The 26,936-nt window shown below is 40.2% G+C and overlaps 1 protein-coding gene across 5 annotated transcripts in view; it reads right to left on the bottom strand.

Moving 5' to 3' along the window:
* Positions 1-266: 266 nt before the first annotated feature.
* Positions 267-26,936, bottom strand: part of fbxw12 (F-box and WD repeat domain containing 12) — a 112,253-nt gene continuing 85,583 nt past the window's right edge. For all 5 annotated transcript variants that reach the window (XM_072582230.1, XM_072582234.1, XM_072582231.1 and 2 more), the window contains 8 exons: positions 20,355-20,518; positions 13,623-13,744; positions 12,495-12,704; positions 10,928-11,092; positions 9,071-9,284; positions 2,828-3,009; positions 2,611-2,741; positions 267-1,587 (listed from right to left, as the gene is read on the bottom strand). In XM_072582230.1, coding sequence (XP_072438331.1) covers positions 1,488-1,587; positions 2,611-2,741; positions 2,828-3,009; positions 9,071-9,284; positions 10,928-11,092; positions 12,495-12,704; positions 13,623-13,744; positions 20,355-20,518 — 1,288 coding nt within the window. In that variant the 3' untranslated portion in view covers positions 267-1,487. The remainder of the gene's footprint in view (positions 1,588-2,610; positions 2,742-2,827; positions 3,010-9,070; positions 9,285-10,927; positions 11,093-12,494; positions 12,705-13,622; positions 13,745-20,354; positions 20,519-26,936) is intronic.

The raw sequence follows: 26,936 nt of genomic DNA, 5'->3' as shown, positions 1-26,936 counted from the left end.
ACAACACCTTTGTCACCTAAAGGGAATGACACATAGGAATGCAATCATTTGCAAATTCGCTTCAGGCTGTGCACAATCCTGATGTGGAACTGTTACTGTACCTTCACTCACTGGGTCAAGAACCTGGAACTCCCACATACCTACATTCCTTCCCATCTCAACATTCCAGGGTAGTTACAGATGGGCACTAAATGGTGCATTTGTCAGCTATGCTCAAATTCCTTGAAAGAAAGACTTAAAAACTTGCACAAGTCTTTTTGGGATCATTTATTACAAGGCATTGCTATCAAGTTAAAATAGACAGGTCACATTTTTTGTCCAAATGTTTCATGGTTCCAGCAGTAGAGTCTATATTCACTAATTCAGTGCTGCAATACATAATACGTTTATAAACACAGTCTAGTATTTATAAATGGGATAGATAGTTTGGGGAAAGGTGTTTTGTAGAACAAAATGGTCTGATTTTTAGGGATATGTCTTGATAATTGAATTTTTAATAATGTCTTCATTTAGCTTGACAATGTTTTGTGCTGTGTTAGCTGATAACAACATCACCAGAGCATTGAGCCATCTAGGATTGTGATAAACAATAGGATCCAACAGTTTATGTCCTGAATAGATTTAAGGATTTGAGAAAAAAACAGGAAATCAAACTAATCAAAGCAAAATTTCTCTAAGTAAGGGAAAGGAAGAGATCAAGAAAAAATGAATCGACAAGGGCAAAAGAAATATAATAATTTTTAAAAATAATTTACTATTTGCAAGAATAATTCCGAATTCCTTTATGGGCGGAACAGGTTCATTGACATTACAGAAGTGCAAATCTTCAATAAGTAGGTACCTTGGTAATTTTGCAGTCCTACCATTCTCCAAATTTAATTGAAAATATTGCATTTTATGAAAAATATGTTGAATATCATTTTAAAGGGTCTGATGGAGTGGCAAAATTTGTTCAGCAAATTGTAGCGACTCTTAATTCTCAATGTATGCCTTTACTCCTAAAGTTCCTGGACATTTCACACATGAATAATGATGCACACATTAAGCTTGCCATTACTTCAACACCAAAATCTTGGCCAACATTTTTGCCGCTTACAGGGTAAAAGGTTGCTATTTTAAATTATGTCTAGGGTATTATATTGGGAAGGCTAAATTGCTAAAAGAATTGGCTGTGAGCAGATTCTTCTTTTCTGGATATTCCTATTAATATTATTTCATTATTCTATAAGTTCCCTTAGCAATTAAAATGTTATTTGGGAATCATTTTACAGGGGAAAGTGGATTCAGTGTGGCAGCTACTGAAAACAAACCCACAGCTTTATTTTCAACTTGCCAGAGTCAATATACAATACACAGCTAAATCAAAAATCAACATGATATAATGATAATCATGTGCCACTATGTACATAATGTTTAGTCACTTTGCAAAATAATACTTAACATTCATGCTATACAGATTATAGTAGTCTTTGTGATGGAAGAACTCTTTACAGATTGAAGTTGTATGCTTTTAGAACGTCTTTTCCATCCTTTGATTGAACAGCACCAACAATGCTTACATAGTCACACAATACACTTTTAAATCCCCTGCAAAAAAAAACACATTTAACATGATGAGCATGTATACCATTTCTGGGGGGGAAAAAAAACTCTTTAAAATTAGATTCCTCCCTGATTGTAAATGACTAACAATCATAAATTTGCTTTTAATGGACTGGTCTACATCAATGTTATTACCCTCTTGGTCTTCTAATCTCTACATTCTTATAGACAATATGCGTGCATTGGCTTTTCCAGTACCAGTGGTATTACTTCAGTTCTGCATAAAGTCCCATCTTTGCCTATCTCCATTCTTTCTCTTTAGCAGAAATAATTATAGGGTTAACTTGCATAATTGCCTCTTTAACCCTAATGTCACTGTTCTATCTGGTCATCGATGAGTCAGAATTTTATGAACTTTAAAACTGGAAAATCAAAAACAAAAAATAACAAATTGTTCAAGAAACTCAGTGGATCTGGCAACATCCGTAGAGATAAAGCAGAGTCAGAGTCAATGTTTCAGGTCCAGTGACCCTTCAGAAAACATGAAATTTTGCTGCTACATGAAGTTTCACACTGGTTTTCATTGTTGTGTTGTATCTCCATCCCAAACTGCTTGCTCAGGCTGAACCCAACTTTGTGCAACTGTAGAATCTTAATGACACAAGCCATGTTACCTGTGCATCAAGCAATTTCACTCACCAAGACCACCAAGTTTCAACTCCACATTTTATTACCACAGCTGCAGAAATGCTCATTCATAATTTTGCAAAATCCAACTAATGTGGCTTTACTACTTACATTCCCATATTTCATTTTCCTCTATTACTAAAGAACTCTGGTGCCTTTTATTGTATTTTTTTCTAGAGCTAGAAAGTGGAACTTAATAATCATAAATCTCCTTTAAAATTTCTTCCTTTTGATAATCATTTTGACTAACCATTATTTGATCATCCCCTACCTCACTTGTGTAATGATTTGGGACATTATAGAACATCTATAACAAAGTACAAAGTTGTGATTCCTCATTATTACCAAATCATTTATTAAGTGCAAAGAAAGGGATCCTACCTGGACCTCAGGTGAGAACCCCCCAGCAAATGGTAATTACTTTCAAGATTGAGGCATTGATTTGCTTGCCTTTTCCAGGTATATACTCTAAGTGACAAATCCATCGATGCAGTGACCACACGGAAGGGATCCTTTTGTATATAAAAATAAAACCTTGTGAGAACAGTTTAAAATTTAGCATGATTACCTAATGATCAAAACAAATTCAGACTCCTACCACTGAAATTCCAGTGATTGTTTCCTTGTGGTCACGAAAGCTGGCATGGTGTGTACCATCAATGGAAAACAGTTTCAGTTCGGTGTTGTGTACTAGAATGATGGTATTAATCCCATGGCCTTCAACAAGTATATTATTATTCCAGCCAGTTATTTTGCAGCTGAAATTTCCAACCTGTTTAGCTTTTATAAACAAAATAGCAAGTGATTAACTTCACATAACCATTTAAGGTGTAACTTCAAAAGGGAAAAGACTATAACACTACAGTAGCCCCGTTCCTGGATCTACTCAATTTAATCAATGGGTACATTAGTTGTACCAGTTCCTTCAACTTTTTGAAGCTATGGATCAATGAGAAATAGGCATCTTAAATCTGACTGGTCATTAGAAACACCAAGATTTGCATCCAGGTACACTGCTGCCCTCCACTATTTCATTAAAGTCTAAATAGCAGGATATGAGAACGATACAACCCTGTTGTGTTGTTGTGAACTTGCCCAACGTCCCAAGCACTCTGACCATCAAGAGCAGGATATTTAATGTAACTGGTAGGTGCAGTTACAAGACAATTTGAGTATATTGTTAACAAACTAATCAATCTCCAGCATCTGCAGTTCTCACCTCTCCTAAATTATCAGAGACATACTGCTGTTGTCTTATAGTGAAATCTGAACTAACAAATACAAAAAACACAAACTGCACTGAGCTGAAATCATGCTGCTGAAGCTTCAGAATAATAAATTTCAAACTATAAATAACAGGAAATCAGAGATAAATGCAGTAATGGAATATATATATGATGACTTTAATCTGCATATAGATTGGGTAAATCAGATTCCTCCTGTATATATTGGATGGTTGTCTGAGGCAGTCTTAGACTGAGTATTTTACAAAGAGAAATGAATAAATTGGTGATTTGAGGGAATAAATACATTACCATGAGACCTTAGTTTGTAATACAGACAATGTGGGTTGTAGTTGACAGACACCCCTTGGTGACCATAAGATGATAGAATTCTTCACCAAGATGGAGAATGAGGTAGTTGATTCTGAGACTGGGCCATAAATTTTAATAAAGGGGAGCTATGAAAGATTAGGAAATGCTACTGAGAGGAATGATAGTGGATAAGCAATGACAAACTTTCGAAGAGTGAATATGTAAACAACAATAAAAAAATGTTTTGCATAAGTACAAGGAGAACAATGGCCAAACCATGGTTTAAAAACGATGTTTGAGAGTATTATTAGCAAAAAAAGAGAAGAGTGATACAAATTGTCAAGAAAACAAATAGACTCAAGGTTGGAAAAAGCTGAAAATGTGTTGTTGGAAAAGCGCAGCAGGTCAGGCAGCATCCAAGGAACAGGAGAATCGACGTTTCGGGCATCAGCCCTTCAGAAATGGCTTTCCTGAAGAAGAGCTGATGCCCGAAACGTCGATTCTCATGTTCCTTTGATGCTGCCTGACCTGCTGCGCTTTTCCAGCAACACATTTTCAGCTCTGATCTCCAGCATCGGCAGTCCTCACTTTCTCCTCAAGGTTGGAAAAAGTTTAGAAACCAAAGGAGAACCAAGGGATTGATTAAGAAGGGGAAAATAGAAGAGAGAGTAAGCTTGCAGTGAATATAACTAAAAGTTTCTATAGGTGTATAAAAGAAAAAAAAATGGTGAAAACTAAAGTAGATTTAAGTCAGTAGCAGGGAATTTATGATGAGAAACACAAAAATGGCTGATAAACTCCTATTCCTATTCATGAACGGGGACTAAATAACATACCAGAAATGGAGAACACAGGATTTATTGAAAGGGAGGAAGAAACCAAAACCAAAGTAGAGAATGGTGTTGGATAAACTGATGGGGCTGATAATCTTCATCCTTGAGCATTTAGGAAGTGGGCCTAGAAATAGTGACTGCTATATGGTGGTCAACGTTCAAAATTCTTTAGACTTGGGAATATTTTTTATAGATTGGACGGCAGCTAATGTAACCCCAATATTTAAAAACAGGGAATGATGGACCTTTAAGTCTGACATCAGTAGTGGGGAATATGCTGGATGACTTGAATCTGCATACAGATTGGGCAAATTGGTCAAATTCCTACAGAAGACACAAAGCTAAGTGAAAGGTTAAGCTGTGAGGACGATGCAAAGATGTTGCAGTGTGATTTGGACAGGCTGAGAGAGTTGTCAAACACGGCAGGTGCAGGTAATGTGGTTAAATGTAGGGTTATCCATGATGGTAGTAACTCAAGGTTTTCTCAGGCCATCTATTTTCAAGAACTTTATAGACGAGCATTTCGAAAACGGTGGTAGAATCAAACACAATCAGCATGCATTTACAAAAGAGAAATTACACTTTACAAAACTGGTAGAATTCTTCAAGGATGGAACTAGACTCGATTGGGGGAGCCAAGGAGATGTTTATTTGGAATTTCAGAAGGCTTTCACAAAAGTCCCATGCAAGAGATTAATGCATAAATTTAAAATGCATGGTATTGGAGGTAGTATATAGAGATAAATTGAAAATTAGTTAGCAGGTAGCAAACAAAGAGTAGGAATAAATGAGTCTTTCTGAATGGCTTTGAAGTAATAAAGAAGATTGATGAGGGCAGAGCAGTGGATGTGATCTATATGGACTTCAGTAAGGCGTTTGACAAGGTTTCCCATGGGAGACTGATTAGCAAGGTTAGATCTCATGGAATACAGGGAGAACTAGCCATTTGGATACAGAACTGGCTCAAAAGGTAGAAGACAGAGGGTGGTGGTGGTGGGTTGTTTTTCAGACTGGAGGCCTGTGATCAGTGGAGTGCCACAAGGATCGGTGCTGGGCCCTCTACTTTTTGTCATTTACATAAATGATTTAGATGCAAGCATAAGAGGTACAGTTAGTAAGTTTGCAGATGACACCAAAATTGGAGGTGTAGTGGACAGCGAAGAGGGTTACCTCAGATTACAACAGGATCTGGACCAGATGGGCCAATGGGCTGAGAAGTGGCAGATGGAGTTTAATTCAGATAAATGTGAGGTGCTGCATTTTGGGAAAGCAAATCTTAGCAGGAGTTATACACTTAATGGTAAGGTCCTAGGGAGTGTTGCTGAACAAAGACACCTTGGAGCGCAGGTTCATAGCTCCTTGAAAGTGGAGTCACAGGTAGATAGGATAGTGAAGAAGGCATTTGGTATGCTTTCCTTTATTGGTCAGAGTATTGAGTACAGGCGTTGGGAGGTCATGTTGTGGCTGTACAGGACATTGGTTAGGCCATTGTTGGAATATTGCATGCAATTCTGGTCTCCTTCCTAACGGAAAGATGTTGTGAAACTTGAAAGGGTTCAGAAAAGATTTACAAGGTTGTTGCCAGGGTTGGAGGGTTTGAGCTATAGGGAGAGGCTGAACAGGCTGGGGCTATTTTCCCTGGAGCGTCGGAGGCTGAGGGGTGACATTATAGAGGTTTACAAAATTATGAGGGACATGGATAGAATAAATAGACAAAGTCTTTTCCCTGGGGTGGGGGAGTCCAGAACTAGGGTGAGAGGGGAAAGATATAAAAGAGACCTAAGTGGCAACTTTTTGACGCAGAGGGTTGTACGTGTATGGAATGAGCTGCCAGAGGATATAGTGGAGGCTGATCCAAATGCCTCTTAAATGTTGCAATTGTATGGGTATATGAATAGGAAGGGTTTGGAGGGATATGGGCCGGGTGCTGGCAGGTGAGACTAGATTGGGTTGGGATATCTGGTTGGAATGGACAGGTTGAATCGAAGGGTCTGTTTCCATTCTGTACATCTTTATGACTCAATGGCAGGCAGTGACAAGCAGGATACTCTGGTGATATATACCAGCAATCCAGCTGTTCACAAGATGTGTTAATGATTTAGATGAGGGACCTAAATGTATACTCAAAACCTTAACATGACACAAAGCTTGGTGGAAGAGTAAGCATTGAGGAGGATGCAGAGATGTTGCAGTGTGATTTAGACAGGCTGAGACAGGTGCCAAACACAGGGCAGATGCAGGATAATGTGGTTAAGTGTGAGGTTATCCACAAAGGTAGCAACAAAAGGAAGGCACATTATGATTTGGCTGGCTGTAAATTAAGACGTGGGAACGTTCAATGAGACCAGGGTGTCCTAGTTCACCAGTCACTGAAAGTAAGCATGCAGGTGCTATAGGCAGTAAAGAAGGCAAGCTGTATGTCGGCCTGGTTTGACTATAGGAACAAGGATAAAGTGAGGACTGCAGATGCTGGACATCAGAGCTGAAAATGTGTTGCTGGAAAAGTGCAGCAGGTCAGGCAGCATCCAAGGAGCAGGAGAATCGACATTTCGGGCATAAGCCCTTCTTCAGGAATGAGGAAAGTGTGTCCAGCAGGCTAAGATAAAAGGTAGGGAGGAGGGACTTGGGGGAGGGGCGTTGGAAATGTGATAGGTGGAAGGAGGTCAAGGTGAGGGTGATAGGCCGGAGTGGGGGTGGGGGCGGAGAGGTCAGGAAGAAGATTGCCGGTTAGGAAGGTGGTGCTGAGTTTGAGGGATTTGACTGAGACAAGGTGGGGGGAGGGGAAATGAGGAAACTGGAGAAATCTGAGTTCATCCCTTGGGGTTGGAGGGTTCCTAGGCGGAAGAAGAGGTGCTCTTCCTCCAACCGTCGTGTAGCTATGGTCTGGCGATGGAGGAGTTCAAGGACCTGCATGTCCTTGGTGGAGTGGGAGGGGGAGTTGAAGTGTTGAACCACGGGGTGGTTGGGTTGGTTGGTCCGTGTGTCCCAGAGTTGTTCTCTGAAACGTTCCGCAAGTAGGCGGCCTGTCTCCCCAATATAGAGGATGCCACATCGGGTGCAGCGGATGCAATAAATGATGTGTGTGGAGGTGCAGGTGAATTTGTGGCGGATATGGAAGGATCCCTTGGGGCCTTGGAGGGAAGTAAGAGGGGAGGTGTGGGCGCAAGTTTTGTATTTCTTGTGGTTGCAGGGGAAGGTGCCGGGAGTGGAGGTTGGGTTGGTGGGGGGGAGACCTGACGAGGGAGTCACGGAGGGAGTGGTCTTTTTGGAACGCTGATAGGGGAGGGGAGGGAAATATATCCCTGGTGGTGGGGTCAGTTTGGAGGTGGCGGAAATGACGGTGGATGATACGCTGTATATGGAGGTTGGTGGGGTGGTAGGTGAGGACCAGTGGGGTTCTGTCCTGGTGGCAGTTGGAGGGGCGGGGCTCAAGGGCAGAGGAGTGGGAAGTGGAGGAGATGCGGTGGAGGGCATCGTCGACCACGTCTGGGGGGAAGTTGCGGTCTTTGAAGAAGGAGGCCATCTGGGTTGTATGGTATTGGAACTGGTCCACCTGGGAGCAGATCGGGCGAAGACAAAGGAATTTGGAATATGGGATGGTGTTTTTACAGGGGGCAGGGTGGGAGGAGGTGTAGTCTAGGTAGCAGAGAGAGTTGGTCGGTTTATAGTAAATGTCCGTGTTGATTCGGTCGCCCGAGATAGAAATGGAAAGGTCTAGGAAGAGGAGGGAGGAGTCTGAGATGGCACAGGTGAATTTGAGGTCGGGGTGGAAGGTGTTGGTAAAGTGAATGAACTATGGTTGGGGTGGAAGGTGTTGGTAAAGTGGATGAACTGTGGTCGGGGTGGAAGGTGTTGGTAAAGTGGATGAAGTTGGTAAAGTATAGGAACAAGGATGTCTTGTTGCAATTATAGGCAATTGGCCACATCTGGAATATTGTGTGGAGTATTGATCATCTTATCTGAGGAAGGAGATTCTTGCTAGGCTGGCAGGACTGACGTATTAAGAGAGTTTGAGTCAGTTATGATTGCATTAACTGGAATTTAGAAGAATGAGGGTGGATCTCAAACCTATAAATGTTCTTCAGGACCCCAGACAGGTTAGATGCAGGAAAGATGTTCCCAATGGTGGGATCGTCCAGAACCAAGAGTCATAGTTCAAGAGTGTAGGTAAATCATTTAGGACTGAGATGGAGAAATTTCTTTCACCCAGAGAGTGGCAAGCCTATGGTCACTACCACAGAAAGTCTTTGAGACTAAGACACTGTTTTCAAGGAGGATGTAGATATAGCTCTTGAGAACTATATGGAAGGAGAGCAATAGTAAGTTATTGAGTTCAATGGTCAGCCATGACCATATTGAATGGCGGAGCAGGCTCAAGGGGTTGAATCTTCTAGATTTCTAAATCCAAAAGCTTTGAATAAATTAATAAGATTTCAACAAGATATCATTTTAAACACAATAGAAAATTATTACCTTGTATTTCCAGTTTCTGTTTTGTTTTCTGAAGATGGATATCAAAAGTAACAACAGTGATTTCAGAAGACATGCCATTGCTATGGGTTACAGTAACTACTCTGGATGGTTTTTTTGGTAACCAGCAAGCCATAAAACAACTACTCAGTGGTAGAGAATCTGTTGACAATCTGTCATCAACAACAGAGTTTGATAAGAGTTCTGTTCGCAATACCTGGAAGAAGTACACCTTGTTTTAGTGGCTCTGTTGCTATATGAAATTAAGTATATTTAATAAAATGTCTAGCAATCAAAATTTCAGATTCTTTTTATTAACCACCATAATCATCAACCTACTGACTTTTCCCTTCTAGAAACAACATAGGGAAAGTATCAAAAACAGAAGTTGCTGTAAAAGCTTGGCAGGTCTGGCTGCATCTGTGAAGAAAAATTCAGAGTTAATGTTTAACTGCGGAAGGATCACCAGATCAGAGATACTGACTCTGATTTTTCTTCACAGATACTGCCAGCCCTGCTGAGCTTTGCCAGCAGCTTCTGTTTTTGTTTGATTTACAGCATACCCAGTTCTTTTGGGTTTTTTTTTAAATAGGGCAAAGTATCATTTGATTCTTGTTTTAATGTTAAGGAGATTGGTAATAATATTCACTGTAGAAATTGTCCATTGTCATTTTCAATAATATTTGAACTCTTCACGATAATAGGTTCAACTTTATAGTCCAGTGATGACATTAATTGGTTTGGAAATGTTGTAAGCGTTAAATTGATGACACTGACCTCTTGAAATTAATTTCTGACCTGCACTTCCTTTGAACCAGAAGCATTAAATTGTTAAACTTGTTTTTATATCTCCATGCAGATTCTAGAGTGTGATATGCAAAGGAAATAATTAAGCTGCATTGTTGCTTGCAATTTCTCACTGTTTTGATATTGATTTAAGCAAACATTTTATTCACTGACACTAATGGAGTGCTGATTGATCAAATATTCCAGATAATCAAGAGGTATGCATAAACAATGTAAAAAATACTAAGTAATAGAAGCACAATGCAAGGGGCATACGCACTGTTATACTTTATTTACATCATAACTCACTTAATTAATAAGGCAACTTTTCCTTAAATAAAACCTAATTGCAGAGGACCTTCTCACTCGCACCCTCAACTGACTACACTGGCATTGCAGTAGATTGTGGTGTTGGAGAGAAATTAACTTGAAATTGAACCAACTGTTGATATTTTGTGGCCAATTGATTGAACAAATATATTTCCATTGAGCTAAGTAAATTAAACAACTATTATATTGGGACAGAAAATTACAATGGACTGTGGTATTGGAGGTATAATTTTTACACTGATCAAGACTGCTGGTTCATTAAGGTGCCAGTTGAAGCAAAGTATACTGTATTATGACACTGTTCATACACAAACATATGATCAGCCAATTGTTCATGCTAGGAGTAAGAAGGAACATCAGTACTCAATGAACCTCATACAAAAAGGACTAAAATTAATATTTAAACTATTCACAGCCTGTCCAGTGACGTGTCTTGTAATCTTTTGAAGCCTGCAATTATTTCACAGCCAGTATAAAGCTAAACCGTGTCAAATCTGAGACGTGTGTGCAGATCTTTTACTTTGTGCCAATCTGAGTTTCACTTACACTACCACCTTAGCAGCATTGCACGTTAATAATGTTTTGCCTTAATGTGATCAGTAGTACATTAATGGTTAGAGAGTAGGGTTGATTTCAACAACACTTAGAATTGCTGCTACATTGGAGCAGTAATGACATTTGATATTACAGCATTCTACATTTGTAAAAAGACATGTTAGAAAATCATAGGGAGGAAAAGTTTACCTTAGCAGGGATATCATTACTTTCTTCTGTACCAGCAACGATCCATTGCTGATTGGGTGATACCAGTAGAAAATCTACTTGATAATCCTTCACCGCTGATAAGTGAGAGATCTGGCTAAGATTAGGAATAGTTAGTGTGATAAGTGCACCTCTTCTAGTGCCAGCCTATAAATGAAAGACAAACTTTTAAAACATGGTATTTCAATTTTTGGTAAAGAAATCAACAGTATGGGGAACAAAATTAGAAATTCTGGACAAGTTCAGCAGGTCTGGTAGCATCAGTGGAGAGAAATCAGAATTAACATCTCTGGTTCAGTGATGCTTGGTCAGAACAGTGCTTTTGTTTGATTTACAACATCGGCAGTTCTTTCGGTTTTTCAAGAGTTTGGGGAATGGGCGAGAAAGTATATCAGAAACCCAAAATCAGCTATGATTTTATTATTGGTGGAGCAAGCTTGTTTCACTTCTGGATCTCTTACTTTCCCCATTCTTCGCTATTGCTAACTTATCCATTCTTTGTGATGATGTTGGATGTACAATTTCCCCGCTTTATTTTAAAGTGTGTCCATTCAACCTTTGATTTCCACATCCTCCCAGCCATCAGCTGTAGTGGAGAGTTAGGAATTCAGTCACTCGAGGAGTTAAGCCATAAGAGATCAAAAGGGTACATGGACTATTGTAAACTGTACACAACTTTCATGCCCTGATTTATTATCAAACAAAAATTTCAGCAGAGCAGCTATGATTACAAAAAAGGGAACTGCCTGGCAAAACTGATCTGGAAATGAAAAAACAGCATTAATTAGAAACAATTAGAAAAGGAAAAAATATAATTTCAGAAACCGTGGAAGTTAAATTTAAGAGGGAAAAAAGAGAAATATTTGGAAATGTGTGCCAGTGAGTTAAAAAGGCTGAACTCTCAATGCCAGTAAGGGAATGTCTTTGCTCATTATCAGTTTAGGTAAAGTGGTACCCACATTTATTCTACTGGGAATGATAGAAGAGTGTACCTCTACATTTTTTTTGGTCAAAAAGAATCAATTCTGCATGTTTGCATCTTCTGTAAAGCACTTTATCATTCAAATATGTTATAACTTGAGTCAAGCTAACCATGAAACACACTGAAGTAGATAAATGCTTTGTATTTCTTTGACTATGAGTTTCGGGAAACAATCGTTCTAAAATGCTAGACTCCAAATCTGAGTGTATTCTCCATTGGGTGCTTAAAGTCAGAAATTCTTGTCCTGACTAATGTCAATTTTCAAGGCTGTATCTATCCTACTGCATTTGGTATATCTGTCAAACATGTCATAGAATACTGACCTATAGACATGATAAATGACTCTGACCAAATTCTGGAAGAATTAATATGACTCAACAGCATACCTATTTATTTAAGAGGGCAAATAAAACTATGGCTAATTAAAATTTCCAAGCAACAATGCAAATTGATTTTACCCCTAATTTAACAAATGAAAGTCTGACATCTGATCTAAACTTCTCTCACCTATAGCTGTGCCCATTTTAAAATTAGAGAACATGAATATTATTTAATACATTGACATACAGTTAGGTAAAGCTGGTTATCCACTTTGCAGGTGACCAAATGACCAACTGTACATGAAGTATCATATGCAGCCAACTCCTCTCCAGTCTGCCCATTCCAAACTTTGATCTTTCCCTTTGAGTCTGCGGTGATAGCAAGGTCTTTTTCTGGAACAGTTATTAATTTCACCAATGGCTCTTCTTGCACTGGAGTTGACCACAATTGTTTACCCTTTAAAAAAACATGTATAGTAATGAGCCTTCTGAGCAAAGAACCATATACAGTTTTACATGAAATGTTATGCATATATAAATGTATACACTGAAATACTGCATATATTTAAGTAATTTCTCATGTATAAATTGACCCCCAATATTTAACCAAAATATTGGAACTTTGTAATTACCACCCACTTGCTGAAACATTTGGTGCAGATCTACTCTGACAGAATTATAAAATAGCCCACACCATTCAAGCAAACTTTTGTATCTTTGTGGTCTACTGTGGAGGCAAAAGTGGAAATAGTCTCCCACAAAGCAATTCTGCAATCACAAGACAATGGGAGATGATGTATTTCAACTCTTGCAAAAGTTGATTTTATGACTTTCTGACAAAAATTGTCTTACAAGCTAGACTTGTATACCAGCATATGGGTAATCTTGCTAAATTAATCAAATTCAACACACTGTTCCCAGAGTTTGTTCTCTGTCTTTTTTGGTAATTGCTGGAATAAAATATATACACACTTGACCAGAGGCTTCAGTGCATGTAGGATTGCCGCCATAACAACCTATTCTATTTATTGACTATTCTCGATGTGAGGAAATTCTTTAGAAGTTTAATTTATAATTGTGATGTGTTTTACTCTCTCTGAAAGTCAACTTTATCAAATGCATTTAATATTTTAAAAATTAACAAGGTTCTTTTAACCTTTTTACATGAAAATAAAGTGTTATTTTATCATAGCAAATTAACATTGAGTAACAGACATTAACCTCAACCTCCAGTTGTGAAACTCAGCGAGCAGGAAGCTGATTTTACAGGACCAGAGCATTCGTAATGAAAGAATTATAATTTTATACACCTTTTGTTACTTGACATTTCATATTGTTCTTAGCATCAAGTGAATTTATAACCGATTGCGCTAACCTCTTGAACGCTCCATGCTCGCAGTGTACCGTCTCTAGATGCTGTGCAAACCAATGATTTACAAATCCCAGTATCGAACTGATGTTCAGGATTACTCAGGTACTGCAGACCAGTAATACTGTCTTTGAAGATGAAAAAAAACATAGGCACCCATGAACAATTTGCTGTTTTATTGTAGTTCGTTAGGAGGGATGGCTGGTTAGAAGCAACGTTCAGATTGAACTTTATTTTCCTTGCATGGAATTCTCTATTCCAAGCTTTTCTTTCAAACTATAGCTGATTTTAATCCATCCTGCGTGGCAGAATAGCACTGGTGGGGTATTAGAATTGTGGCTGGAGGAAACCCCTTTTGTTCTCCAAATTTACCTTATTCACACAGAATGTAAAGTTGTGAATTTTCGGAGAGTACACCCTGTCAGCTTAGAAGTCTGCACGTTAAATCCTCAAACTCAGTAGCATCCATGTTCCCCTCCCCCATTCTGCTCTGTGACATTCCCAACTACCAACATAATAGCTTCCAGCTTAGTGCCCTCAGCTGCCTTGCTCCTGCTTCAGGTAACTAGAAAGTGTTTGTGAGAGAGTGAGTGTGATGTGGGTTAGTGGTCAGCATATCATAGCTTTAAGTGGGATGGGGGGTGGGGGGGGGGGGGAAGAAAAGAATGACTGGGGTCATGATGGGGGAAAGAGGGTTGTTCTATGTCAAAAGATAACTTTTATCAATCTGCAGTCTACTGATAGCTTCTGTTCAGTTAACCACATCCATATAACTCTCACCCCACTGATCCTAGTTCCACACATTTATGTAACCATTCTGCACACATACAATGAACCCTTAATTCATATATCCATCGTTCACTCATTTTATTAGGTCTCAGGCATTTCTTTAGACCATTTTAGAAGGAAAGAGTATGGTTGTTGGTGTCAGGAAATTGGCACCTTGTGAAGTGAAATGGGGAATAGGAGATTGGGAAATGAGATAGTGTAGGCCCCAGTATTCTCTGCTGCAGCACTGTCAGAAGAAGCAGCTATTAGGAGGTGAGTAAAAGGTAGGCTGTTTGTTATGGATGATATTAAAGGGGACAAATGAGAAAGAGGGGAATAGAAAGTCTGGGAATTCTCATTGAAAAGAGCAGGGTTTGAGCACCATTAGACCATGGGTTGCTTAAGCATTAGTGGCTATTAAAGTAAGTGTAGAATATTATTTATTAATAAATTGGATAAGTATTTGAAAGGGAGGCATTATAAACTGATCTGAGGGGAAGTCACTGTTCGTATTCAGCATATGGAGAGAGCTTTATGGGAAAACTTGAGAAAGAGTAAGTGCTCGTATAGAGAGCAACCGTATACAAGTATAATTTAATATATTTAATTAAAAAAGCATTTAGAGTCATAGAGATGTACAGTTTTGAAACAGACCGTTCTGTCCAACCCGTCCACGTCGACCAGATATCCCAACCCAATCTAGTCCAACCTGCCAGCACCCGGCCATATCCCTCCAAACCCTTCCTATTCATATACCCATCCAAATGCCTCTTAAATGTTGCAATTGTGCCAGCCTCCACCACTTCCTCTGGCAGCTCATTCCATACACGTACCACCCTCTGTGTGAAAAAGTTGCCCCTTAGGTCTCTTTTATATCTTTCCCCTCTCACCCTAAACCTATGCCCTCTAGTTCTGGACTCCCCGATCCCAGGGAAAAGACTTTGTCTATTTATCCTATCCATGCCCCTCAATTTTGTAAACCTCTATAAGGTCACCCCTCAGCCTCCGACGCTCCAGGGAAAACAGCCCCAGCCTGTTCAGCTTCTCCCTATATCTCAAATCCTCCAACCCAGGCAACATTCTTGTAAATATTTTCTGAACCCTTTCGTGTTTTACAACATCTTTCCGATAGGAAGGAGACCAGAATTGCATGCAATATTCCAACAGTGGCCTAACCAATGTCCTGTACAGCCGCAACATGACCTCCCGACTCCTGTACTCAGTACTCTGACCAATAAAGGAAAGTATACCAATCGCCTTCTTCACTATCCTGCGACTCCACTTTCAAGGAGCTATGAACCTGCACTCCAAGGTCTCTTTGTTCAGCAACACTCTCTAGGACCTTACCATTATGTGTATAAGACCTGCTAAGATTTGCATTCCCAAAATGCAGCACCTCGTGTTTATCTGAATTAAACTCCATCTGCCACTTCTTAGTCCATTGGCCCATTTGGTCAAGAATCTGTTGTAATCTGAGGTAACCCTCTTTGCTGTCCACTGCACCTCCAATTTTGCTGTCATCTGCAAACTTAGCAACTGTACCTCTTATGCTCACATCCAAATCATTTATGTAAATGACAAAAAGTAAAAGACCCAGCTCCGATCCTTGTGGCAATCCACTGGTCACAGGCCTCCAGTCTGAAAAACAACCCTCCACCACCACCCTCTGTCTTCTACCTTTGAGCCAGTTCTGTATCTAAATGGCTAATTCTCCCTGTATTCTGTGAGATCGAACGTTGCTAGTCAGTCTCCCACGGGGAGATCACATCTACTGCTCTGCCTTCATCAATCCTCTTTGTTACTTCCTCAAAAAACTCTATCAAGTTTGTGAGACATGATATCCCATACACAAAGCCATGTTGACTGTCCCTAATCAGTCCTTGCCTTTCCAAATACATGCACATCCTGTCCCTCACGATTCCTTCCAATAACTTTCCCACCACCGACGTCAGGCTCACCGTTCTATAGTTCCCTGGCTTGTCCTTACCACCCTTCTTAAACAGTGGCGCCACATTAGCCAACCTCCAGTCTTCTGGCACCTCACCTGTGACTATCGATGATACAAATATCTCAGCAGGAGGCCCAGCAAACACTTCTCTAGCTTTCCACAGAGTTCCAGGGTACACCTGATCAGGTCCTGGGGATGTATCTACCTTTAACTGTTTCAAGACATCCAGCACTTCCTCCTCTGTAATATGGACATTTTGCAAGATGTCACCATCTATTTCCCTACAGTCAATATCTTCCATGTCCTTTTCCACAGTAAGTACTAATGCAAAATACTTGTTTAGTATCTTCCCCATTTTCTGCGGCTCCACACAAAGGCCACCTTGCTGATCTTTGAGGGGCCCTATTCTCTCCCTAGTTATCCTTTTGTCCTTAATGTATTTGTAAAAACCCTTTGGATTCTCCTTAATTCTATTTGCCAAAGCTATCTCTTGTCACCTTTTTGCCCTCCTGATTTCCCTCTTAAGTATACTCCTACTTCCTTTATACTCTAAGGATTCACTCGATCTATCCTGTCTATACCTTACATATGTTTCCTTCTTTTTCTTAACCAAACCCTCAATTTCTTTAGTATCCTGCATTCCCTATGCCTACCAACCTTCCCTTTCGCCCTAAAAGGAATATTCTTTTTCTGGACTCTCATTATTTCATTCCTGAAGACTTCCCATTTTCCAGCTGTCCCTTTACCTGCGAACATCTGCCCCCAATCAGCTTTCGAAAGTTCTTGCCTAACACCATCAAAATTGTCCTTTCTCCAATTTAGGACTTCAACTTTTAGATTTGGTCTATCCTTTTCTACCATTATTTTAAATCTAATAGAATTATGGTTGCTGACCCCAAAGTGCTCCCCCACTGACACCTCAGTCACCTGCCCTGCCTTATTTCCCAAGAGTAGGTCAGGTTTTGCACCTTCTCTAGTAGGTACATCGACATACTGAATCAGAAAATTGTCTTGTACACACTTAACAAATTCCTCTCCATCTAAACCCTTAACACTATGGCAGTCCCAGTCTATGTTTGGAAAGTTAAAATCCCCTGCCATAACCACCCTAATATTCTTACAGATAGCTAAGATCTCCTTACAAGTTTGTTTCTCAATTTCCCACTGACTATTAGGTGGTCGATAATACAATCCCAACAAGGTTATCATCACTTTCTTATTTCTCAGTTCCACCAAAATAACTTGCCTGGATGTATTTCCGGGAATATCCTCCCTTAGCACAGCTGTAACGCTATCCCTTATCAAAAATGCCACTCCCCCTCCTCTCTTGCCTCCCTTTCTATCCTTCCTGTAGCATTTGTATCCTGGAACATTCAGCTGCCAGTCCTGCCCATCCCTGAGCCATGTTTCTGTAATTGCTATGATATCCCAGTCCCATGTTCCTACCATGCCCTGAGTTCATCTGCCTTCCCTGTTAGGCCCCTTGCATTGAAATAAATGCTGTTTAATTGATTAGTCCTATCTTGTCCCTGCCTGCCCTGACTGTTTGACTTGCTTCTGTTCTCAATTGTACCAGTCTCAGATTGATCTCTTTCCTCACTATCTCCCTGGGTCCCACCCCCCCTACCTTACTAGTGGGCGGCACAATTGCACAGTGGTTAGCACTGCTGCTTCACAGCGCCAGGGACCCGGATTCGATTCCAGCATCTGTGTGGAGTTTGCACGTTCTCCCTGTGTCTGCATGGATTTCCTCCGGGTGCTCCGGTTTCCTCCCATAATCCAAAAATGTGCAGGTTAGGTGAATTGGCCATGCTAAATTGCCCGTAGTGTTAGGTGAAGGGGTAAATGTAGGGAAATGGGTCTGGGTGGGTTGCACTTCGGTGGGTCGGTGTGGACTTGTTGGGCCGAACGGTCTGTTTCCACACTGTAAGTAATCTAATCTAAAAAAAAATCCTCCCGAGCAACTCTAGCAAATTTCCCTACCAGTATATTAGTCCTCTTCCAATTTAGGTGCAATCCATCCTTCTTGTACACGTCACTTCTAACCCAAGAGAGATTCCAATGATCCAAATATGTGAATCCTTCTCCCATACACCAGCTCCTCAGCCATGCATTCATCTGCTCTATCCTCCTATTCCTGCCCTCACTAGCTTGTAGCACTAGGAGTACTCCAGATATTACTACTCTTGAGGATCTCCTTTTTAAATTTCTGCCTAGCTCTATGTAATCTCCCTTCAGAGTCTCAACCTTTTCCCTTGCAATGTCGTTGATTCCAATGTGGACAATGACCTCTTGCTGGCCCCACTGCCCCGTGAGAACATTCTGCACTGAGACATCCTTGATCCTGGCACCAGGGAAACAACACACCATTCTGCTTTCTCCGTGCTGGCCACAAAAACGTCTGTCTGTATCTCGGACGAGAGAATCCCCTAACACAATTGATCTCTTGGAAACCGACGTACCCCTCGTTGCATTGGAGCCAGTCTCAATACCAGAAACTTGGCTATTCATGCTACGTTCCCCTGAGAATCCATCACCTCCTACATTTTCCAAAACAGCATACCTGTTTGAAATGAGTATATCCACAAAAGATTCCTATACTAGCTGCCTACCTCTCTTACCTTTCCTGGAGTTAACCCATCTATGTGACTGTATCTGAGACTTTCGCCCATTCCTATGACTGCCATCCAACACCCACTGTTGCTGTTGAAAATTCCTCATTGCTTCGAACTGTTTCTCCACTGTCTCTATAATCCGCAGTAACCCTTAAACTCTCTAAACTCCCACATCTGACAAGAAGTACATATCACTCTACTAAAGGCCATTATTTTGGCTCCTTCACAATCTATAGACCCAGAAAATAACACTCTTATTCCTCTACATACAACGCCCCAGGTTAAATTAATAGTTATGGCTTATATTTTAAGTTTAATCAGGAGACATATCTCCAAAAACATATAATCAAGAAAGAACCCCTCTACTCACTACAGATTCTCTGTAGGCTACACTTAAAAACAACGATTAACTTATCTGATTCTGTGCTGTGAACTTCGCCCAACAGTTCCTCCAAGATTAGTTGTGAATTTCACTGTTTGTTAATTTTCCCAGATGCACTCCGATGTCCAGCGATACATGAATTCAAACAGCAAAGGCAGTAACTGTGCAGGTTCTCTCTCTCTCTCTCTCTCTCCTGCAATGACCACACCATGTGCTTCCTTTGTCTGTTGTTCTCCCTTTTAAAACTGCTGTTGTTTTGACTCTTTTTTTTTCCCCAAAGTTCCAAAACAATGCAACAGCATATGAAACAGTAATTGCTGCTCCTGGAATTCGAGGAAATCACCTCCAACACCTAAAATACCTCAAAAAAGGAGCAGCTGTTACAGCCAGAAATTTTTCCTGTCCTCCATCTTGGATTACCCAGAATTTATTCATTTTCATGAAGCAGGAGCTAATTATTCATCTCTTCTGCTCACCAAGTACAGCTGGCCTGTGGCCTGTGTTGCATGTACCTCACCAAAAACCTGCACAATTGCCTGATGAGAGGCTCTGGGACCTGTCTCCCATATTTAATGCATGTTAGGTATGATGAGAGGGAATTTTGTCAAAGAGCTGCGCTCTAACTTGCTGCATTAAAGGGGAAATGAGTTGGATGAGCCTACATGTTGGGATATGCTTATGTAATATTATGTGATTTGATACAGCCATTTAACTCTTTGCTTCCTCATCTAAGTCATCATGCAACAATCTTGTATGTACAGGCATGTTGACAAAAATATGACTGCACACAGTTACCCTGTGTGAAAACAGCCCTAATCGTGCATTTTCAACTTGTCTTTGTTTTGAGATGCTTATTTTCAGAGAGGACAGTTGGAATCACGTTTCGATCATTCTATTTGTTCCCTCCGCTAGCTGTATGTCTGACTGCAAATGGTATTATTTCTAAAAAAAGGAATGAAATTGATCCGAAGTGAACATAAGAACTATCCTTACTGCAACAAAATCAAACAGAGTATTCAACTTACCACTGTGACCCCTGAAAGTTGTGCAGTTATAGTCAGCAGTGCTACGCCCTGATGCCATGTGCTGCTCTGTTTTGGAACGATGTAAATAATACTTTTTCCAGGAGTTTATTTCACTATCCACATTGGAGATATTGCAGAAAATCCAGCGCTCCAAGCATAATCTTCTGTAAATCCAAACAGCATATATATATGTCAAACATTTGGTACAGCTGACTCATCCAAAGTCAGAAATGTACAGCATGGATCAGACCCTGTGTTCCAACTTGTCCACGCCGACCAGATATCCCAAATAAATCTAGTCCCATTTGCCAGCATTTGACCCATATCCCTGTAAACCCTTCCTAATCGATTGCCTTTTAAAATGTTGTAATTCTACCAGCCTCAACCACTTCCTCCAGCAACTCATTCCATACATGTACCGCCTTCTGTGTGAAAAAGTTGCTCCTTAGATCCCTTTTCACTTGTTTCACTTCCCACTTGGTCACTACCTTTGTCTCTCTCTTCCTCCTTCTTAAAGTGCCATTGTTTTGATTGCCTGCTCCTCCACCTCAAAGTTCCAAAATAATGCAAAAGCTTATAAAACAGTGATTACTGCACCTAGAATTCAAGGAAATTAGCTGAAAATACCTAAAAAAAAGGAGCAGCTCTTTACAGCCACAGTTTTATTCCCCATTCTACACCTTGGATCACTTAGAATCTGTCCCTCTCAGTGTATTTCAAAATTTCAAAAGTAAAGCTATAGGATGACATAGTACTTTAAGTGCTGCCCCATAAAGGATGATAGTTTATTCCCTGGTAATATCTAAACATGAAAGTTACATTCTCAGGTTAACTTTATCTGGGCTGACACCAAATGTTAATGTGCTGAAGGTGTTAGCCCCCTGTGTGCTGCTGTCTGTGCCATAGTGTTTAGACTGATTCTAATCTAAAAAAATGAACTAACAGAATCTTACATGGATTTGTGCAGCTTTTGAGCAAAGTACAATGTAACCTTAGAATGTAACTTTTAAAAACTGTTTTGTGATTTACATATGAAAGAATTGAAACTAACATGGTCATTCTAACAGATGAGAGACTTAACAAACAATCAAGGTATTTTTCAATGTATAATTTCAGTTATATCGCACTGTAAACTTTTGCTATAAATTCTGTGTCTTACAATTGTGTACTCCACAACTACCTGATGAAGGAGCAGCGCTCTGAAAGCTAGTGCTTCCAATTAAACCTGTTGGAATATAACCTAGTGTTGTGCGATTTTTAACTGGGATAGTAGGTTCCTTAGGGTCCAACAACTATGACTCAGGGGACCCAGTGAGCTTGGCTCTGGTCTGGCAGTCAGGATAAGGGACAGCACCAGGGCCCGGTGATTTCTGTTCCTCCCCTCGCTCAAAAAGTGTCACCTTTGACCCAAGGATAGCACATATGTTCCTGAACCATCACCAAGCCCCTGTAGTAGCTACATAAACATTAGCTACTTGAGCAAGTTAGAGGCTGAATATTTCATTATTCCACAATGACTTTCCACTTGTCAGCGGACCATAGGGATATTCTCCACTGGCCTGGGTGGGTACAACAGCAACAATACGGAGGTAAAAAAGCAGTCAACATGATTAGCACTTGATCTACAAGTCAAAACATCCAACACTGACAAACAATGGCTTCAGTGTATACTATCTATAGAATACACAGCAGCAATTCATTAAGGCTTCTTCTGCAAAACTTTGCAAACTTGCAATCAATACAGCCCTAGTGGAAAAGGACAATCTGCACTGGAACACCATGACAGCAAGTTGCACACTGTCTGGATTTGGATGCATATAATTGCTTTACCATTATGGGTCAAAATGTATAGACTTTCCTACCTGAAAGCATTGTAGGTACACCTTAGCTACAGTTGTTTCAGAGGAAAGTGCACCACCATTTTCTCAAGGGCAACAAGGCCAAGTATGTTCATGCTGCAAATATGAACTTCAAGAGGATGAGACAATTTAAAGGTATGAATGCATTGTTGTCCCAAACCTCTGTGTACTTCACCTACATCACTCAAATACATTGATTCACTCCATTCCACATAAGTAAAAATTTATAATATTTATATCTTAATGTAAAAAATGCTCCACACCACACTTAAATCTAAACAAAATAGTAATGACCGGAACTGCACTGAACAGAATTTTTCAAGGTTTGCTCTGCTAACTTCTAGGTTAGCTACCTTCCTATTAATGAAGGCAAAAGCTATTAGGGTTCCTGCTTCTGATTATTATCCAGCAACCACAACTGGAAGTAGGTAGGGATCTCAAATATGATAACCTCTATGATGTTTCCAGGGAGACAAGACAGCAGCACAGCAGAAAGCAATTGGTCTAAAAAAGGAGAAATGAAAATCAAGTGCATCATTTATTGATTAAACTTGCTTTTAAATCAGAGCCTTTGACCTACATGAATGTGCTGAAAAGTGCCAGTATGAAAAGGAAAGAAAGGATAGCAAACCAAAGTAAGAGGTTATGTCATATTCTAAAGAGACTTGAGCCAAAGTGTGAGGTACAAACAAAAGTCATTTCTGGATATTGTCAAATTATGGTTTAAAAAATTAAGAATGGAGGTAAATCAGCACAGTGTCACTAAACCAGACAATATAGGGAAGAAAAGCACATATTTCTGGAATATTTTTGTGGACTAGGCCAGACCACTCAAAACATTCTTAAAACAGACAACCCAGACCATAACTTTGCAATTTGTTTCAGTAAGTGTATAGTGAAAATTACCCGGAGTATGTTAGTGAGGATGACTATCAGGGTTTCAAACAAGACAAATATTTGTTCACAAAATTACACAAGAAAATACAAAGAACAGAATAAAGGATCCCTACAGAATTTGGTCTATCCAAACTAGAATTAATTATGCTGTTCTGAATATACACAACAGTCCCACTAAGCAAATCCCCTTAAAACACAGTAAAAATAAAGTGAAACAGATGCTTACAGGTTGAGGTCAGAAGGGCAGAAAGAGGGACAGCCTGGTCACACAGCTGACTGATGAACTCCCAACTAGTTCTGGACTGAACTACTCAGCTAGAGAGCTGACCACTCCCCTTCCTTTATACGGGCCATTTCTAAAACATGACCACTTGGCCTGAAGTCTCATCTGTTTACGTATATACAAAAGACCTCTCAAAATCCTTTTCATCTCTGTTCCAAACTAGTCTAATCAGAGCCCGGCCTGTTTACACACCCTCTGAAAAAAAAATCAAGGTGACAGTAATCTTGAGAAAAGGAATAGTTTTGTGACACCTCCCCCCTTTAAAAAAAAACCATCAATCCCAAAAGATGGCTTCACTTTGAAAACCCTTCAAAAACAAACTGGTTAGTAGTCTAAAACTCACACATACACTATTCACATGCAAACATGCAAAACCACATGTGAATTCAGGTCATGGCACACCCATCACCAAATGGCTCCGTATCTCATTTGAGTCTTGATAACACATCAGCAATCACATTTTAGCAACCTGCCACATGCACAGTTGTCAAACTGAATACCTGCAACAACAAGCTCCATCTAAACAGTCTGGCATTTTTGTCCTTAAATTTTTCCACAAATGTCAATGGGTTATGATCAGTACACGATTGTCTCAGATGCATTGCTGGTAATACAGATACTGAAATGTTGTAATGCCAGCACCAAGCTTAAAGTCTCTTTCTCCACCGTTGAATATTTCTGTTGATGAACGTTCAACTTTCTGGAAAAATACTCGATGAGTCTTTGTATTCCCTCATCATCCTCCTGCAGGAGCACTGCATCAACATCCACATCACTGGCATTGATAGCCATCTTGAATGGCTTACTGTAATCTGGTGTGGCTAAGACTGGAAATCTAGTCCACATATCCATTATTGTTAATAAATACGTATTCCTACTTTTTGTTTGAGGTAGGGGACCTATGCAATTAATCAAGACTCTTGTGAAAGGTTCCTCACATGCTGGAATAGGTATTAGAGGTGCATGTTTTATTACAGCCTGTGGTTTTCCGATTAGCTGACATGTATAACATGTCTGGCAAAGTTCAACTACATCCTTGTGTAGTCCAGGCCAGTAAAAATGTCTTTGTATTTTAGCCTGTGTTTTCCTCACTCCTAAATAACCTCCAAGTGGTAGCTTTAAGTGCCACTTGCAGCACCTCCTTCTATACCCTACTGGCAAAACAACGTGATGAATCTCTGTACATTTCTCATCTGCTTGGATGTGTGATGGTCTCCATTTCCTCATTTAGACATTATTTGTTAAGTAATAACACACAGGGATGCATTCACTCTCCTCTGTATATGCCTTTTGATATAACTGCTATAAGTTCTCTTCTTTCTGGTGTAATTCAATCAGCTTAGCAGAGCTAAACATAGACAATAGACAATAGACAATAGATGCAGGAGTAGGCCATTCTGCCCTTCGAGCCTGCACCGCCATTCAATATGATCATGGCTGATCATTCCTAATCAGTATCCTGTTCCAGCCAATCAGTATCCTGTTCCAGCCTTGCATGTTTACTGGTTTGCTCCTGCTCTGTTCCACTTACCTGATCAAAAAGAGTTTCTGATAAAGCTATGTCAGCTTCCTTATCTGTGCCTGTTAACCTCTTCTGTTTCAACTTGTGCCTCTGTGATCTTGTGACCACACAATCTGGGAAAATTCCTGGATAAGCATCCTCCAATTCTTCAGTTGCCTGTGTCTCCACTGGCTTTTCAACTAGAGGAGGCAGCATGCCTCCCGGTGAATCAGCAAGATCATTTGCAAGGACAAATTGTATTCCTGGAGTTGAGAGTTTGTCCTGTGCTCCTACCACAAATTCTCCACTCTTCTCTGGACTCTCTAGCTTCACTTTACATAATTGAGCACTGTCTCACCATGAATTCCTGTTACCAGTACCTTTCTGGCAGTAGTCCCTCAGGAGCGCATATCTCCTCATCCTTCAGCATTACAGACTGAGAGGATCTTTTGTCCCTTCATATTGTAACCTCTTCACCTGCTATTCCTGGCCTATGTGAGTAAGCTTTACCCTTGCATGTATATTTTTTAAGCAGATCTGGCACTTCCTTCTTAATCAACCTCTGATCATCTTGTACACTCTGAGGCAGTTGTCTAACATCCCTTGTGCTTTTTGTTACTAGACCAACAAAACTCCCAGGCTTGTCCAGTTTTCCTACATCTGGTTTTCTCCTAGCCCACCACTGATTTCATGTGGCCCACTATATTACAATGAAAACACCGGAGCTTTTTCACTTCTTTGTCCCCCTCAAGGGTTTCTTTTTAACCCCGTGGTAAGTTATCATTATGAACTTTACTGAGATCTACCTTTCCCTTTCCAGGTGAGGATTTCTCTTTGCCCGAATTTCTATCCCGCATGGACTGAAATTGGTTCTGGAAGCCAAACCGTGTTTTATGGACCAGCTCATAATCATCAGCCACTTCAGCTGCTAACCTTGCCACTTTAACTCTCTGGTCTTCCACATGAGTTCGTACTGCTTCCTCGCTAAGGTTACCTTCAGCCTTTATCTCCAGCCTTCTAAGCTGACTTTCCTTTTTAAGTGTCAGTTTCTGAAGTTCAATAGCTCTTTTTCTTCCTCTTTTGCTGAAGTCCTTTGTTCTTTTTCTTTCTCTGCTGCTTTTAACCACAACTCAAACTGTTTTATTTCTGCTGCCCTTTCCTTATCTCTCGCCTCTAACTCAAGCTGCTTCATTTGCAATTTAATTTTTGTCATCTCTACAGATTCTGATGGTTTCTTCAGGAAGTTTAAATGCTGAGCTACTGCTGTGATTATCTCTCCTCACAGAAGCAGGCAGCTCCAATTCCAACTTCTCCGCTGATTTCTGCAGCTTGGTCTTATTCGCCTTTTGCAAAACATTCAAAGTCATCACATCCACTTCCAGGAAACTTGTGGTGACTGGAAGAGCTATTACTATCACAAGCTTTGTCTATCCAACCAAACCAACACCGAAATAAAGATACTAGCACCTACCACTCGCTGTTTAAAATCCTTCAAAGAGCCCTCAATCTGTTATGGACTAGGCCAGATCACTTAAGCAGGCAGCCCAGACCACAACTTTACAATTTGTTTCAGTAAGTGTACAGTGAAAATTACCCGAGTAAATTACTGTGGTTGACTGTCAGGTTTTAAAACAGACAAAAATATATTCACAAAATTACATGAGGAAAGACAAAGAACATAATAAAGAAGCCCTACAGAACTCAGTCTATCCAAACTAGACTTAATTATGCTTTTCCAAAAATACACAACAGCCCCACTAATCAAACCCCCTGTAAAAAAAAGTAAAATATGGAACAGATGCTTACAGGTTGAAGTTAGAAGGGCAGAAAGAGAGAGAGCCTGTTCACATAGCCCACTGCTGAACTCCCGACTAGTTCTGGACTGAACTACTCAGCTAGAGATTTGACTATTCCCCTTCCATTATACAGGTCACTTCCAAAACATGACCACTTTGGCCTGAAGTCTCATCGGTTTATATATAAACAAAAGGCCTCTCAAAATCCTTTTCATCTCTGTACCAAACTAGTCTAATCGGAGCCCG

This window comes from Chiloscyllium punctatum, chromosome 12 (genome assembly GCF_047496795.1).
Source record: "Chiloscyllium punctatum isolate Juve2018m chromosome 12, sChiPun1.3, whole genome shotgun sequence".
In the NCBI taxonomy this organism is placed as follows: Eukaryota; Metazoa; Chordata; class Chondrichthyes; order Orectolobiformes; family Hemiscylliidae; genus Chiloscyllium; species Chiloscyllium punctatum.
Note: the sequence above shows the minus strand (reverse complement) of the source record. Positions and strands in the feature narration are given on the sequence as shown.